The following is a 15,874-nucleotide window of genomic DNA, read 5'->3' as shown; positions in this document are numbered from 1 at the left end:
TTATCTTAAAAAAATAGCTATATATACGCAATAAACAGGCTGAAAAAGAAATCAGGGAAATGACACCCTTCACAACAGCCACAAATAATATGAAATACCGTGGGATAACTCTAACCAAGCAGGTGAAAGGCCTGTGTGACGAGAACTTCAAGTCTCACATAGGCATACAGGCAGACAAGACATCAATGGACATAAAATAAAAATAAATTAATCACTTTAAAAAAGACCTCTTTAAAGGTTGAGAGAGATGGCTCATCAGTTAAGACCACTGGTACTCTTCCAGAGGACCCGAATTTGGATCCTAGCACCCAAATGTTGGCTCACAACTGCCTGTAACTCCAGTTCCAGGGTTGGTCATCTTCTGCTGGCTTCCATGGCCACCTACAGGCTGTATATACAGATAAGCTGGCAAAACACTCATACATATTAAAAAAAAAAAAAAAAAACTTTAAAAAGAAACAAGATCTTAGTAACGAAAACAATTGAAGCATCATATAGCTCAGTTGGTAGTGCTTGCCTAGAATTCATGAAGTCCTGGATTTGATCCAAAACACTACATCAGACAAGTTGTGGGGTACATACAGCCCCAGCACTCAGGAGGTCCAGGCAGGAGGGTCTGGAGTTCAAGCTATGTAATGATTTCAAAACTAGTGTGGGTTACATGAGACCTTGACTCAAAAAAAAAAAAAAAAAAATGGTGGTTTGTGTCTAAACGTGGTGGTTCATGCCTGGAATCCCAGCCCTTGGAAGACTGAGGAAGGAGGATTGCCAAGAATTAGAGGTGAGCCTGGCCTACAGAATGAGGTCTTGTCTGAAAGAACAGAAACAGGGGCCAAGGAGGTGACCCAGCAGGTAAAAGCTCTTGCTGCTGGGCCTGATGACCTCTGGTCACTCTCTAAGTCCCACGTAACGAACAGAGAGAACCAGTTCACACAGGCTGTTCTCTGACCTCCACTTGAGTATGCGCATACACGCATGCACACAAGCGCCAAATTAAATACGTAAAATGATAAAGTAGCAAGTAAATAAATAAATAAAATACAATACTATTTTAAAAAAGTCAAACATTTAGCAACTGCAAGCTGGCCTTAAAAGACCATGTAAGTGAGAAAAAAGTACCAAGAGAGACATAGGTAGCTGATCTTGTAGCTTCAATACATGAAATACAAATTCCCAGAATCACATTAAACCTCAAGGAAGGTTTTGGTGTGTGTGTGTGTGTGTGTGTGTGTGTGTGTGTGTCTCCTGTGCAGTAGAACTCCCCACACCTTCACACATCCATCAGAATCTTCACATGTTCATGACTGTCATTCCATGTGGAGAAGATTCATGTCTGGCTCACAGATGTAGGGCTCCTGCCTCCCTGTGGGGATAGAGAACGGGAGAATTGGAGTGGGGCGTGGACAGAGAAGCCAGGAGACAGAAGAGAGCAAGAGAGGCTGCCAGGCGGTCAGGATCAGAAAGGGAGGGGTGTTGCTCTATTTCGTATCTAGTGCCCCATTTCCCAAAGTGCTAGGCGCCACCCACCTCTGGTCCTGGCTCTTGGCCTCTTTTTCCATCGACAGGTTGCCCTGCCCAACTGTGTCAGCCATGCCTGGCTGTGCCAGCCAGATCAGGGCACCTGGTGGGGGCAGGCTGCTTCCCTGCCTCCTGCTGACCCTTGGCCTCATACCTAGTGTAAAGGGTGGAGTAAGGTAATGGGATTTCATCTGCAGGTGGCCTTGTCTCCCCTGCCCAAATGACAGGGAGGGGTATAGGGAGACAGAAAAAGCCAGGGAACCAATATTTAGAGAGAGAGTCATGAGAGAGATGAAGATACAAGAGATAGAAAAGACAGACAGGGAGACAAAGAGAAAAAGACAGGGAAAGACATTGACATGCACACAGACAAAAAAAGAGATGAAGCATAGAGAAACAGACAAAAGAGAGAGATAAGGAGAAAAAGAGAGAGAGGAGAGACCAAGAGAACCAGTGACAGGGAGACAGAGGGAGACCAGTGCACAGGGGCAAAGTCGGAGAAACGCACAAAAGCAGGCAGAGAGAAACAGAGACAGAGTGATGGGGAAAGACTCGCTGGCAGAGACTCATTGGGTAACAAGTGTTGACAGACCCATAAAAGGGTCCATGAGGTTCCATGAGGACTGACAGCTAGACCACTAGGTAGAAGAATTTGAAAAACAGAGATGGAAGGAGGGGGGAGAAAGGACACAAAAAGGCATAACGAGTAAGTGAATGTGACACAGGGAAAAGGAAAATTAGAAGTCCATGCTCCGGAAGAGTCCTCTGAGCTGGTGAGAAGCCAGACGAAAGGAGGGCCTGGCCTGCTCTGAGGACCCCTCCCCATCCTTGGGCCAGGGAGGGAGGGAGTGGCAGTAGGCACTGGGTGGGGGGTGTTCTGGGGGTGGAGGGGAGGGGAGGCAGGAAGAGTGAGTGCTGGGGCCCAGACCGGCAGGATCCTCACTGCCCGGGAATGTGCCCCAGGGACCAGTGGGTGGTTATATCACCAGCTGCCAGAGCAGAGGAGGTGGTGGCTGGAAGGCTCAGACCAGCTTGAGAAGTCTGCAGCTATACTGGGAGCCAGACCCCACCACCCACTGCCCAGGGAACAAGGGGACAGTGTCAGGTGAGGCCCAGGGAGGGGTCTCAGCAGGTAAGGAAAGAGAGGGGCCTGACCTGGCTCTGTCTTATCTTGGTTTCACCCTGTTTCCTCACTGTCCATGCTCACAGGGACTGTAGGATGCTTGCAGCCCCTCTCCCACAATGCAGCTGGTCCCTGGGTGCTAACGGAGAGGCAGGGAAGGAGATGGAAGTGGACCAAGACTTCCAGAACCACCTGGGGCCTCTCCAGAACCACATAACCTCATCCTGTATTTCTTATCAGGTGCAGTGGTCATGGCGAGGGCAGGACACCCCTGGAAGTGGACAATGGCCACCCTGATCGCAAGCCTGGTTCTGGGGGTCTCAGGTAACCAGAGTCCCTACGTGGAGGGGGAGACTGCTTCTGTGGACCACTGAGTTGTTGCCAGGACTAGGTGAATGTGTGTTTGTGTCTGTGTGGTTACACAACTAAATGTGGGCCCCATGGCTGTGTATATACTGCGGAGGAGGAAAGAGCTTTTGTTTTGTTTTGAGACAGAGTCTCAGTGTGTAGCCCAGACTGGTCTAGAACTCACTGTCTAGAACAGGCTTCCCTTGAACTTGTGGCCAATCATCTTCTATCTGCCTCCTGAGGGGCAGAATTGCAGTTGTGTGCCATCATGTGTCTTTGCTGTTATTGGTTTGCTTGTGTTTTGTTTATTTTATGTATTTGTACAGACATTTTTCATTATGCATGCCTGGTGCCCAAGGGAGCCAGAAAAGGCTTCAGCTGGAACTGGTGTTGCAAATGGTTCGAGCCATCATGTAGGTGCTGGGAGTCATGCCCAGGTCATGTCAGCCAGTGCTCTTAATTGCAGAGCCACCTCTGCAGACCCCTTATTTTTCGTTCTTGAGACATAATCTCATGTTTGAGCCTAGGCTAGCCTAGAGCCTGTTCTATAACCCAGGATGTCCTGGAACTCACTCTGCAGCTCTGGCTGGCTTTGAATTCTCAGCGATTCTCCTGCCTCACCTTCTTGAGTTCTAGGATTGCAGATGGGGGCAATTCTGCCCGGTGGCGTGTGACTTCTTCCCCTGTAAAGTGACTGCAAGGTAGATGGGACTGACCCCCTGAGACCTTGTGAATGATTGGGTCTCCATGCACTTCAGACCACGTTTGGTGCCGCGAATGTGTGGGCACACACTCCGCCCACACAATTGGTGTGACTGCTACTGTGCGTTTGGCCCGGTGTGCACCTCACTCTCTGCAGTGCAACGCAGCTCTGCTCATCTCTGTGAAAACATGACCCGCGTGCATGCACAGCCCCCTTTCAAGTGTGTGCCTGTGTCTGTGACTGCATTTGTGACTGTGTGACAGGTGGAGCTTCACACTGGAGGACTGTGTGTTTGGGGGGCTGTGAATGCAGCTGCATGTGTCTGTATCTGGGGTTCCTGACCCTGCCTCGAGGAACTGAGTGAAAGGCGCTGGGATTCGGAATGCAAACGTCCTTGGAGTGTGACATGTCAGCATGCCTGTGTTCAGAAGTGCCTGTGCTATTCCCATACACCCTTATCTGCCTGCCGCTCCGATGCTGGTCAGGTGGGTGGGCCCCCGAGGGGCCACTTGTCACTTGGGAGCAGGTATGTTTGAACACAATGTACGGGCTTCTTGGAATGTGCGTGTGGGTGCAGACAGCGCTGAGGCATCCCATCTCTGGACCATCAGTAGGAACATGGCCAGGGACTGTGAGGAGTAAGGGAGGGGAGGTGGGAATTCATAGAGTGAGCCTTGCTGTGCTCCTCCAGAGTCCCCTTTTCCTGTCCCCCTCCCCAAGCTCCAGCAGAGAGCTCTGATTCCATCCACTGTTCTCAACCGAATCCCCAGACTCCACCCGCAGAGCCTGCACCTTTTCGCTAGGCTTCACCCACTTGTCAGTGGCTCCAGAGCTTGGCTCCACCTTCCCTTCCAAAGTCGGGCTTCCTTCTGGGACTGGTCGCCTCAGGTGACCTCAGCCTCAGGTCTCCCTAGACTAATTCAAATTCCCAGCCTGTCAGGTCTTACTTAACTTGCCATCTTGGTGCCTCAGCCTCCTGAATAGGTGCAGTGACAGATAGTGCCACCAGTCCTGGCTTCTGAAAACTTGACTTCGGGAAACTAGGTCTCAGCCCTTAAGCTTGGTCTGTCCTTAAGGCCTTACAGGGTCCAGGGAGCCCACAGGGAGCCAGAGTTCTCTGTCCTAACCTCCAACTCGCTGGTTGAGTTGAAGTTTCTGCTTGTTCTGCAAGCTCCTTCCATGCAGCCTTGGCCCTGCCCATGGTGCTTTGACCTCACCCCTACAGATCTGGTCACACCTCACAGACCTGGCCCCACCTCTACAGTATTGATTCTTCATCTAGAGCCCTGACCCCACCCCTACAGATCTGGTCACACCTCACAGCCCTGGCCCCACCTCTACAGTATTGATTTTTCATCTATAGTCCTGACCTCACCCCTACAGTTCTGGTCACACCTCATAGCCCTGACCCCACCTCTACAGTCTTGGTTCTACTTCTAGAGCCCTGACCCTTCAGTCCTAGCCTCACCCCTGCAGATCTGTTTCCATCTCTAGAGCTCTGATGCCTTGACTACATTCTCGGACTCAGTCCTTCAACTCTTGCCCAGTCCTATAACCCCTGGCCTCCTCTCCACCGTCCTGGTTCCAACTCTTTGTCTAGAAACCTGGATGCCAAGTCAAGTGTTAGTGGCTAGTGTTAGTGGTTAGTCCCAGTTCCTGCTTGTAAGAGCACCCCTGCACCTAAGCCCCTTCCCAAGCCCCACCTCCAGGCCTGTTCTCCACCCACTCTCTGTTCCCAGAGCCTGTTCTTGCCGACGACGGTTCCTCCTGTGACAACCCCTCTGCCACCCAGCCCTCTGGGAAGAACAGAGACGTCAGCACGGAATCCGAGTCAGGGGAGGACAGCCGTTCAGATAGCAGCTCTCGGATTGTGAATGGGTCAGATTGCAAAAGGGACGCAGAGCCGTGGCAGGGGGCCCTGCTGCTCGGGCCCAACAAGCTGTACTGTGGGGCCGTACTGATCAGCCCGCAGTGGCTGCTCACGGCAGCACACTGCAGAAAGCCGTGAGTGTGGCGGGAGAAAAGGCGGTGGGGAAAGCTGGGGCAGAAAGCAGGAGAGGACAGATCTGGGGAGGAAGACTAAAGGACTTCATGGATGGATGGAAAGATGAATGGGTAGAAGAAAGAATGGATGGGTGGGTGGGTGGATGAATGGATGGATACATAGATAGATGGGTGGGAGGATTTAGGAGGAGGATGGAAGGATGGATGGAAAGATGGAAAGACAGATGGAGACAACAGCATAAGGGTGAGATTAGCACTGATGAGAGGGTGATCTGAGCATGGGCGGTAGGGAGAGGTGAGATTGCAAGCTATAAGTGACAGACAAAGAAAGATTGCAACTTCGATAAGGAAGAGAGGTAAGGAGAGGGACCGTGGGCGTGATAAAGACCGTATAGAGACAAAGACATGTTGAGCGGTTTGGAATGGGACTGGGTTAGGACCTATGAAGATGACAATGGGTTTGGGAAGGGACTGGGTGTAGGGCTTAGACTGGAGGCTGGATTGGAAGTAGAGTCAAGGAATGGACTGAACCTGGCTGGGTTTGGAGATAGGCACAGTTGAGTGGGGTCTGAGGGGTCCATGCACATGGTTTGGGGTTGGGAAAAGAGTACTGTCGGGGTTGGGCGCACACACATTGATAGTTCACGGTAAGATAAACTTAGGACGGGATCTAGAATGGAGTTAGTGGGAAGTGCGATGGGCGGAGAGAAAGAGCTGACGGAGCTGAGGGCGAAATGGATGTCAGATGGTGTAGTTGGGTTAGTTTATGGGGTGAGGGATGGATAAGCACTTTTGGGTTGGTTTGTTGTCATATCATTCTTTTGCTGTTTTTGAGAAAAGGTCTCATGTAGGCCAGGGTGGCCTCAAACTAGCTATGCAGCCAAGGATGATCTTGAACTCCTCATCCTCCTGCCTTCATCTCCTAAAATTTGAGCTTATAAACCTGTGCTTCATGCCCTGCTGGGATGGTTACACCAGGTACAGTTACACTGACTATAGGCAAGACACAGTTAGACATGAGGTTGGGACTGCGAATGTCGTAGGTTGCTGGAGGGTGCAGACTTCGGTTTCAAGTTAATGTGCAAGATGGAATGGATAGGCTAGGGGCTGCGTGGGGGATGGAGGTGCACACAGGATAGAGACTGATCGACTCAGGTGCAGGGTTAGGGCTGAGGATGGTAGGGGACTGGGTTTAAAATGGGTGGAGTTGGACACAGGGTTGAGTTGTGGATGAGGAAGGGTGGGAGGGAGGTTAGGGATGGCATGAAGTTGAGTTGAAGATGAGTGGAGTTGAGGTTGAGGATGGGTTAGAGCAGGGATTGAGACTGCCGTGGACAGGGGTGACAAAATTCTGGGCTGGGAGTGATCGTTGCCATGTTCCTCAGAGTGTTCAGAATCCGTCTGGGCCACCATTCCATGTCACCTGTCTATGAATCTGGGCAGCAGATGTTTCAGGGAATCAAATCCATCCCCCACCCTGATTACTCCCACCCTGGCCACTCCAATGATCTGATGCTCATCAAGATGAACAGAAAGATCCGTGACTCTCACTCAGTGAAGCCCATCAAAATTGCTTCCGACTGTCCCGTGGAGGGGACCAGGTGCATGGTGTCAGGCTGGGGGACAACAAGCAGCAGCCAGAGTGAGTATGTGGGTCCCTCCTCTTCCCTGCTCTCCCAGCAGGCTCTCCCACATAGCCCAGGCTATCCCGGAACTCTGTGTCCTCCGGCTACAGCAAGTTTGCACTATCTTGCCCGGCTATGCTCTCATCCTCTGCCCCTCATGGTTCTCTTGTTTGACAGAGAACTTCCCCAAAGTCCTCCAGTGCCTGAATATCACTGTGCTGAGTGAGGAGAGGTGTCAAAAATCTTACCCAGGACAGATAGACAAGACCATGTTCTGTGCTGGTGACGAAGCGGGCAGAGACTCCTGCCAGGTAAGGATTGGACGTGGCTCTGTTTATTCAGAAGAATTCCTGGGTGCTGTTTACACTTATCTTATTTATGTGTGTGCACATATGTCATAGTTTGTGTGTGTGCAGGTCAGAGACAATACTTGGGAGTCCGTTCTCTTCTTCCAGTATGTAGTTCCAGGGATCAGACTTGGGCCATCAGCCTTGGCAGCAAGCACCTTTACCACTGAGTCGGCTCAATAGGCCATCAAGTGCCATTCAGATTACCTGCACTTTATTAAGTACCAGGACCCTTATTTTCACAGAGCTCATGTTCAAGGGCACTGTTCTTTGATGATCAAATGGCTCCGCATTTTTTTTTCAGTTTTCATATAGGCAATTTTTAAAAAATAAAAGAAGCGGGGCATGGCTTGTCATCTCAGATATGTGGGAGGCTGAGTTAGGAAGGATGAAAATCTAAAGGGCAGCCTAGGTTACAAAGTAAGTCCAAGGTTGGCCTGGGTAACGTCCTGAGACCCTATCTCAAAATAAAAAGTGAAAATGAGGCTGGGAGCATGGCTCAGTGGTAGAACCTCTGCCTAGAAGCCCTCCATGAGGGCCTGTGGGCATAGCCCAATGGTATGCTATAAGGCTCGAGTTCTACCTTCTGCACCACAAAACAGTAATTAAGTAACTAATGATGTGGAATTAACATTAATAGTATATTTTATTTAATTCAACATATATGATCTGTGTTCTTAAGTGACATTCTCTGGAATTTAGTCAATATGTAACAATTATAAATATACTGTTTACACCTCCCCAACCCGTAATGCCTTTTATCCTGAAAATCCATTTCAGTTTGCTAGACGTACAGCAGCTACCGTATCACAATTCAAGCCTGGAATGGGACACCAGGGCTGCTGCCTGCGGCCAAATAGGGTGCACATTGCACAAAGCTGCTACATCTCAGGGGCCCCTCTGCATAATGGCTGCCATGGTTTTGCCTAGTTAGGTGGCCTCTTCAAACTTGCAATAGGTGAATGTCTCATTGTAACAGATTTCATTAGGTGACAGTCTTCTAATAGTGCTAATAAGATGTCACTAGGAAAGAAAAAAAGCTGTCTTAAGTATTTTTTAAAAGAGCAGATTGGATAGGCTTCACTGTTAGAAGTGCTGAAGAAGCAGAACTGAGACACAAAACCCTCTGGTGGGGGCTGGAGAGATGGCTCGGCTGCTAAGAGCACTGGCTGCTCTTCCAGGGGCCTCAGGTTATGTCCCTACCACCAACATCTGCAACTCCAGCTCCGGAGGATCTGACACCTTCTGGCTTCCTGTGGAACATGCACTCACTTGCTTATACCCACACACACACACACATACACACACACACACACACACACATGGTTTAACACAGTAGTTCTCAACCCCTTTGGGGGTTGGACAACTCTTTCACAGGGGTCACCTAAGAGCATCCTGAATAGCAGATATTTACATTATGATTTATGACGATAGCGAAATTACAGTAATGAATTAGCAACAAAAATAATTTCACGGTTGGGGGAAGGTCACCACAGCATGAGGCACTGTGTATTAAAGGGTCACAGCACAGGAAGGTTGAAAACCACCGAGTAAACACAATGAATATAAATCATTTAAAAATGTACGGTGATGGAAAAAAAAAAAAAAAACATGGTCAAAAACTTTACAGATAGGGCTATTTCAGAAAGCTATAAGGAGTCAGCAGAAAATAAAACCCAAGGACCAGTCTTCATGGTGATCATGAGGAGGGCTTCCTTATAATGCATATAAGCAGAGACTATAGCACACCCTGGAGCCAGACTCACACAGACTAAGGAAACAGAAGAAAAGTCCCTCGCAGAGGTCCTAAGGCAGCGAGGGGGGAGTTTGGCAAGCACAAAGAATGAGAAGGAAACAATGTTCCTTCACAGAAGTGTTGGAGGAAGCAGTGTGTGAGCTGAGGCAGGGACTGGTGGATTCCTGAGGCTTGCTGGCCAGCCGGCCTAGCTGGAGGTAAGCTCCAGGCCAGCGAAAGACTGAGAAACAAGACAGTGCCTGGGGAATGATAGCTGAGGTTATCTTCCGATTGCCACATGCACAGCACACACAACAAAACAACAGTAATAAACAACGGCAAGATCGGCACCACCAATAAGATCGCTGCAGCGGCTAATTAGGGAACGGCTCCATTTCAAGTCATTTACAGGCACCACAGGCTGACACAGGCGGCAACCATTGTGATCCTCAATCTACAGGCTTCGAGAAGTAACGAATGGACTCTCACAACTCAATGAAAATGAAAAATCAGTGAACTTAAAGAAAAATCAGTGAGAAAGTATCTGGACCTGGTAACAGAAAGCTATGCTCCCAGTTATTCAAGGGGATCACAAGTTCCAGCCCAGCCTGGGCTACCCAGCAGGACCCTATCTCAAAACAACAAAACAAAACAAAAACCGGGAAGAGAAGAGACAAGATGGGTAGGGGAGAGGAGACAAAAGGGAAAGTAGGAAGGGAGGGAAGCAGAGATGGATGATAGATAGATAGATAGATAGATAGATAGATAGATAGTGGGAAGAGGGGAGACAGACTATAAATCTCGTGAGGAGGAAGCAGGAGATGAGGCAGAGCTGGAGGGAGAGCTGGGAGGAGGTTGCCTTGTTGGCTAGTGTCTGGCTGGTGAGCGTGTGACAAGCTGAACCTGAAGTGAAATGCTGACAATGTCCTCTCTCTGAACTTCACTGGGTTTTACGTGCATTAAATCCTGTCTGTCTTCTCACTCTCGTGTGTCCCTTCTGCATTAACACATGGCACTGGATGTCTTGTTCCTCCCAGTTCTGACTTAACACATGCCTGCCTCCCTCTGTGGCCCCATTCTTTCTCAACAGGGTGACTCCGGGGGACCTGTGATCTGCAATGGCCAGCTGCAGGGCCTTGTGTCTTGGGGTGATTACCCCTGTGCCCAGCCCAACAGGCCAGGTGTCTATACCAACCTTTGCAAGTTCCATAATTGGATTGAGAACACCATAAAGTGCAACTAATGAGCTACACCAGGAACCATTAAGCCAGCAACACCCCACTGCAATAAGGAGCACTGTCCCTTTTTGAGGATGCAGAAGATAGATGCCAGTCTCTCTGGGCCTTGCCCCATGTCTCCTGGCAGCAAGGTCCCCGTCCACAATGGTGGACTGGACCCATTTCTATAGCCAGGCCCAAAGGACACTTCCTGGAATGACTAGGGTTGAGTTAAAACCCATCGCTAACTATGGACCATCCACAAACCCAGAGCTGAGCCTTTTCTGCAGTCACAAACCAGATTTTGACCCCAAAATAAAAGAACATGGGAAGAACCCCCTTGGTCTGTCTCCTCCTGTGCTATGCAGTTGTAGGCAAGTGGGTGTCTTAGTGACTTTTCTATCATAGGACAATGACACCATGACCAAAGTAACTTACAGAAGAAAGAGTCTCTATGGGGCTTATAGTTCAAGGGGACGGAGTTCAAAGGGGAGGAGCATCATGGGCAGGAGCACGGCAGCAGGCAGGTAGACATGGTGTGGGAGCGGTAGCTGTGAGCCCACATCTTGAGACAACCACAAGGCAGGGAGAAAGTTAGCTAGGAACGGCATGGGCAATTGAAACCCCAAAGCCCACTCCCAGAGGCACTCCTTTCCCAACAAGGCCACACCTCCTAGTCCTTCCCAAATATTTCCACCCACTGGAGACCAAGCACTCAAATCCACAAACCTGTGGGGACCATTATCCGTCAGACCGCCACAGCAGTCTAGGATGATGCATTTGCCCCCACGGGGTTCCTTGGTGACTTTACAGACAGTAACAACCTTAGCTACTTTTCTCTTGCTGTGGCTGACTACCTGACAAAGGCAACCTAAGGGGGAAAGGGCTTATTCTGGCTCACGGTTCCAGGACACAGCCTGTCACAGCAGGGAAGCGTGCCAGCAAGAGTGTGAGGCGGCGGCTCACAGCGCATCTGGTCAGGAAGCAGAGATGCACACCAGTGTCTCACTGGTGCCCTCCCCTTAGGCAGCCATGACTCCAGCTTCTGGGCTGGGGCGCGCCACATTCAGGGTGGACCTCCCCACCTCGTGAACTCCTTCACAGGTGTTCACAGAGGCTTATCTCCCCGGCGACTCTAGATCTTATCTAGCTAATACATTAGCCAACCGTGACCATAGTCATGTTACAGGAAGCACAGCAGTTCCCCAATTTCAGCTCCACCCTGATTTCTAGAATGTGTGGCTTACCCTAATGCATAGGGTTCCGCTTGGATTTTTTTTTTTTTTTAACTGGACGGTGCTGAAGAAACAATGTACATTCAACAAAAACCACACTTCAAACGTCGAATTTTGATCTCTTGCCACACTAGTGATGTGCAGTCTGATACTGTTATAGTTTGGATATTGACTGTCTCCTGAAGGTTCATGTGTCAAATGGTTGGTCCAGGCTGGTAGTCATCTAGGGAGCTGCAGAGACGAATCCCAGTGAAAGGAAGTTAGGTCACTGGGGATGAGCTGTTAAAGAACAAACATTCCTGCTTTGATGAACTATCTCTCCACACACCTAATGGAGACCCCCCCACCCCCAGGATTAGGCACAAACCACACCCAGGCACTTGTTTTCACAGAGAGATCCTTTCGTTTTTGTTTTTCAAGAGAGGGTTTCTCTGTGTAGCTTTGGCTGTCCGGGAACTCACTCTGTAGACCAGGCTGACCTGGAACTCAGAGATGCACCTGCCTCTTCCTCCTGAGTGCTAGGATTTAAGGTGTGTGCCATCACCGCCCAGCACAGGTAGCACAGGTGTAATATTTAAGAAGAGGGAAAGGGGGAGGTTTGTGTTAGAATGGGCTAAGATTCGGTGGTATCTTTTCATTGAGCATGCTAATTAGGTGAATCAAAGGAGGCTTTTGATTGCTGGACTTCAATACTTTGATGACTAGACCCTGACAGTCAGCTTCAGGAGGAGGAGAGTGGCCAAATAAAGGAATTGACCTTTGTGCTAGCTTTAGGAATGTAATCTAACCATTTTTCAGCAAGGCGGAGGGAACGGGGGAAAAGGACAAGGCCTGCCGGGGTCGTGCTCACCACAGTCAAGCTGGCCAGAGTCTTTGAAGCTGAGTGGCACAGGTGTTCTCTCTCGATGCTGTCAGAGGCCGTGGAGCCAGGCTCACTTGGCCTTGAGGGTAGAGATGGCTGTCGATGCATGGCGTGCTGCCGCTGAGATACGTACTATGCTGTGAGTGAATCTGTAGCCCAAACAGGGGTTTGTTTCTCCTCCTTTTTAAAGAGATACTATTTTATGGGTGTGGGTGTTCTGCCTGCAGGCATTTCTACACACACCGCCTGTGTACAGTGTCCATGGAGGCCAGAAAAGGCATCAGACCCCTTGGGACTAGAATTACGGTTCTGGGGTGTCTTGTGGGTGCTGGGAACAAAGCCCAGGTGTTCTGGGAGAGTAGCCAGTTATCTTAACCTCCGAACCATCACTCCAGCCCCACTTTTATGTTTCTTCTATTTTCTTAACTTTTTTTTTCGGGGGAGGGCGTCTTGTGTGCAGATGTTAAAGAACAATTTTTGACACTTGATTTTTTTTTTTTTTAATCGTGTGAGTTCTGGGATCAAATCCAAGTCATCAGGCTTGGTAAAGAAAGGCTTCACCATCTCACCCCACCTCCAGGTTTCTTTACATTTATTTTTTAATCTATGTGTATCTGTCTGTGGGTACATGCACATGAGTACATGGCCCACAGAGGCCAAAGGAGAGACAGAGCATCTGTTCCCCTGGAACTGTACCTACAGGCTGGTGTGAGCCTGCCAGTGTGTGTTCTGGGAATTAAACAAGTCCGCAGACTTGTCTGAGGTCTGAGCCACTTCTGACCTCCACATTTATTTATTTATTATTTACTTATTTATTTCAGAAGGCTGCATAGTCATGCTAAGCCAAGCATGCACAGTGCAAGGCCCACTGGTTTTCTTGTTGTTTGTTGGTTGGTTGGTTTTTGTTTTTGGTGGTGGTGGTAGCGGTGGTGGGTTTTTTTGTTTTTTTGTTTTGTTTTTTTAAAGACAGGGTCTCTCTGTTATGTAACCCTGGCTATCCTGGAACTTGCTATGTAGACCAGGCTAGCCTCGAGCTCACAGAGATTCACCTGTCTCTGCCTCCTGACCACTGGGATTAACAGCGTGTGCCACCATGCCTGGTTCAACTGGGTTCTTCCCCCCCCCCCACGTTTATTTATTATTTAATCACTTTACAGCCTGACCCCACCCCACTCTCCTGTTCCTAGAGTGAAAGGGTGCTGTGCCTTGTTCTGAGTGGCCACTACGAAAAGGTTGACTGGCTCAGACTGGCACAGATGAGCAACTAATCCAATGCATGAGAAGAGGGTGCAACCTGGATCATGTGTTTTGATGTCAAGAAGTGCTGGCCCTGGAGGAAATTTGAATTTTTGCCAAGCAGGTTTTTTTATTCTATCTTTTAATGGAGTTTTGCCTTTGGTGGAAAAGAGAGCTCATTTTGTTCACATTTCACGCAGAGAGAACATGTGAATCCCCGCACTTTGCTGGCCAGTCAGCCTAACCTAGTCAGTGCCTTCCAGGCCAGTGAGACCCAAACAAGTGGACAGTTCCTGAGGAATGACACCTGACAATGACCTCTGCCCTTTACACACCAACCTACCTTCCTGCACACAAAGACAGTGGGTTAATGACATTTACTGTAACTAATGTGGAAACAGAGCAGCTTGTGGTGGATTCTCTACCTCTCGAAGACGCGGGTCCCATCTACAACCTGCTTGTTGCTTGTGGTGGAGCTATGTACCCCAGCTCAGGACCAGAGTCAAGAGTGCACAGGGAACCCAAGACTTAGGGATATAACAAGGCCAGCGCTGTGACAGTCTGACTCCACACTAGAGAAGCTGGATAAAACTGAGATAATCTCCCCCGATCCCCACTGCTCCGCTGGCCAACCCCAGCTGTCACTGAGGCTAGTTAGCGAGTAAACTGAAACATCAAGGAAGCCAAGGGACCTCGAGCTAAGCAAGAAGATGGAAGCCCCGGGCTACTCACTTCAGGCTCAAGGGGAACTTTTGTTTACGTGGTAGAAGGGAGCATGTAGAGCCAGGAGCACCCCTGTGTACATCTCCCAGTGAGGATTTGGGGTCACAGCTCTGTGGCAGAGCCCCTATGAAGAGTCCCCCAGTGAGTGGCTAAGGGACCGGTTTCCAGGTCACATGTTGGCGTGAGCAGTATCTGGGCTTGGCCAGCAATGAAGTAGGGGTGGTTGGTAAGCTCATTTCAGCTGCACCCATCTTATCTTAAGCATGGAGTCAGGCAAGGTCACAGAATACCTCCTCCTTGCTCCAAGCCATAGAGAGCTTGTCTGGAACGTGCAAGGCCCAGAGTTTAATCATTAGTGCTGAGTTTCAACATTTTTATTACATCTTTATTTATTTTATTTTATGTGCACAGTGGTAGCGGGTGTTGGTTAGAGGCAAGTGCATGTCATAGCCTGTTCTCTCTGAGGACAACTTGCAGGCCTGAAACCTGTGGGTCCCAGGGGTTGAACTCAGGCTGTCAGACTTGGAGGCAGTCACCTTTACCGGCTGAGCCCCCTTCCACTCCCAGCATTGAATTTTTTTTTAAAGCAAAAAGAAGGGAAAGGAAGTTGAGTGTAGAGGTTGACACTTGCCATTCCCACACTAGGGAGGCTAAGGCAGGGAGGATATGGAGATCAAGGCCAGCCTGGGCTACTTAGTGAGAAGCTGTCTCAGTAACAAAACACAAACAAAACTCCTGTGGGTGTAGCTGAGCTGGTGGAGTGCTCACCCAGCACTCATGAGCTGTAAACAGGGCGTGGCAGCGCTTGCTGCAATCCCAGCATTTGGAGAGGGAAGCAGGAGGACTTCAAACTCATCATTGGCTCTCTAGAGAGTTCAAAGCAATCTTGGGATACATGAGACCTTGTCACAAAAACTGTGTGAAAGGAAGAGAGATGGTAAGGTTTGAATAACCCTCCCCCATTTGTCACTCTGAAGGTGAGTATCTGAGGAGGACTAACCATCTTCTATCACAAAAATAAAAGCCATCAAATGATGCTGGGCCAGTTGTAGCCCACCCTCTCAGGAATTTCCTTCCTGTCCCAGCCTTGTATGGGTTTCTCTCACCTCAGTCTGGATCAAGGACTACAAAGCAAGTGTCAGGGATATTGTCTTTGGTTATCTGAGCTTAGGGGAAGGTATGGGAAAAGAAGCTTCCA

At 49.4% G+C, this 15,874-nt stretch overlaps 1 protein-coding gene across 2 annotated transcripts; it reads left to right on the top strand.

The window, feature by feature from the left end:
- Positions 1-2,471: 2,471 nt before the first annotated feature.
- Positions 2,472-10,955, top strand: Klk5 (kallikrein related peptidase 5). 2 transcript variants are annotated; one of them, XM_021645803.2, is made up of 6 exons: positions 2,472-2,623; positions 2,882-2,965; positions 5,432-5,696; positions 7,082-7,338; positions 7,499-7,632; positions 10,494-10,955. In XM_021645803.2, exons 2-6 carry the CDS (start codon positions 2,893-2,895, stop codon positions 10,644-10,646), a joined length of 882 nt encoding a protein of 293 aa, XP_021501478.1. In that variant the 5' UTR covers positions 2,472-2,623; positions 2,882-2,892; the 3' UTR covers positions 10,647-10,955. The 2 variants fall into 2 exon arrangements, with proteins under 2 accessions (XP_021501478.1, XP_021501480.1); XM_021645805.2 differs by having other exon boundaries at positions 2,472-2,650.
- The last annotated feature ends 4,919 nt before the right edge of the window (positions 10,956-15,874 follow it).

Source organism: Meriones unguiculatus, chromosome 1, assembly GCF_030254825.1.
Source record: "Meriones unguiculatus strain TT.TT164.6M chromosome 1, Bangor_MerUng_6.1, whole genome shotgun sequence".
In the NCBI taxonomy this organism is placed as follows: domain Eukaryota; kingdom Metazoa; phylum Chordata; class Mammalia; order Rodentia; family Muridae; genus Meriones; species Meriones unguiculatus.
The sequence above is the reverse complement of the archived record's forward strand: the minus strand, read 5'-3'. Positions and strand labels throughout refer to the sequence as shown.

Coding starts and splice junctions, on each gene's coding strand:
- Klk5 (XM_021645803.2), top strand. CDS start 2,893: ATGGCGAGGGCAGGACACCCCTGGAAGTGGACAATGGCCACCCTGATC. Junction 2,966..5,431: donor CCTGGTTCTGGGGGTCTCAG/GTAACCAGAGTC, acceptor CTCTGTTCCCAG/AGCCTGTTCTTGCCGACGAC. Junction 7,339..7,498: donor GACAACAAGCAGCAGCCAGA/GTGAGTATGTGG, acceptor CTTGTTTGACAG/AGAACTTCCCCAAAGTCCTC.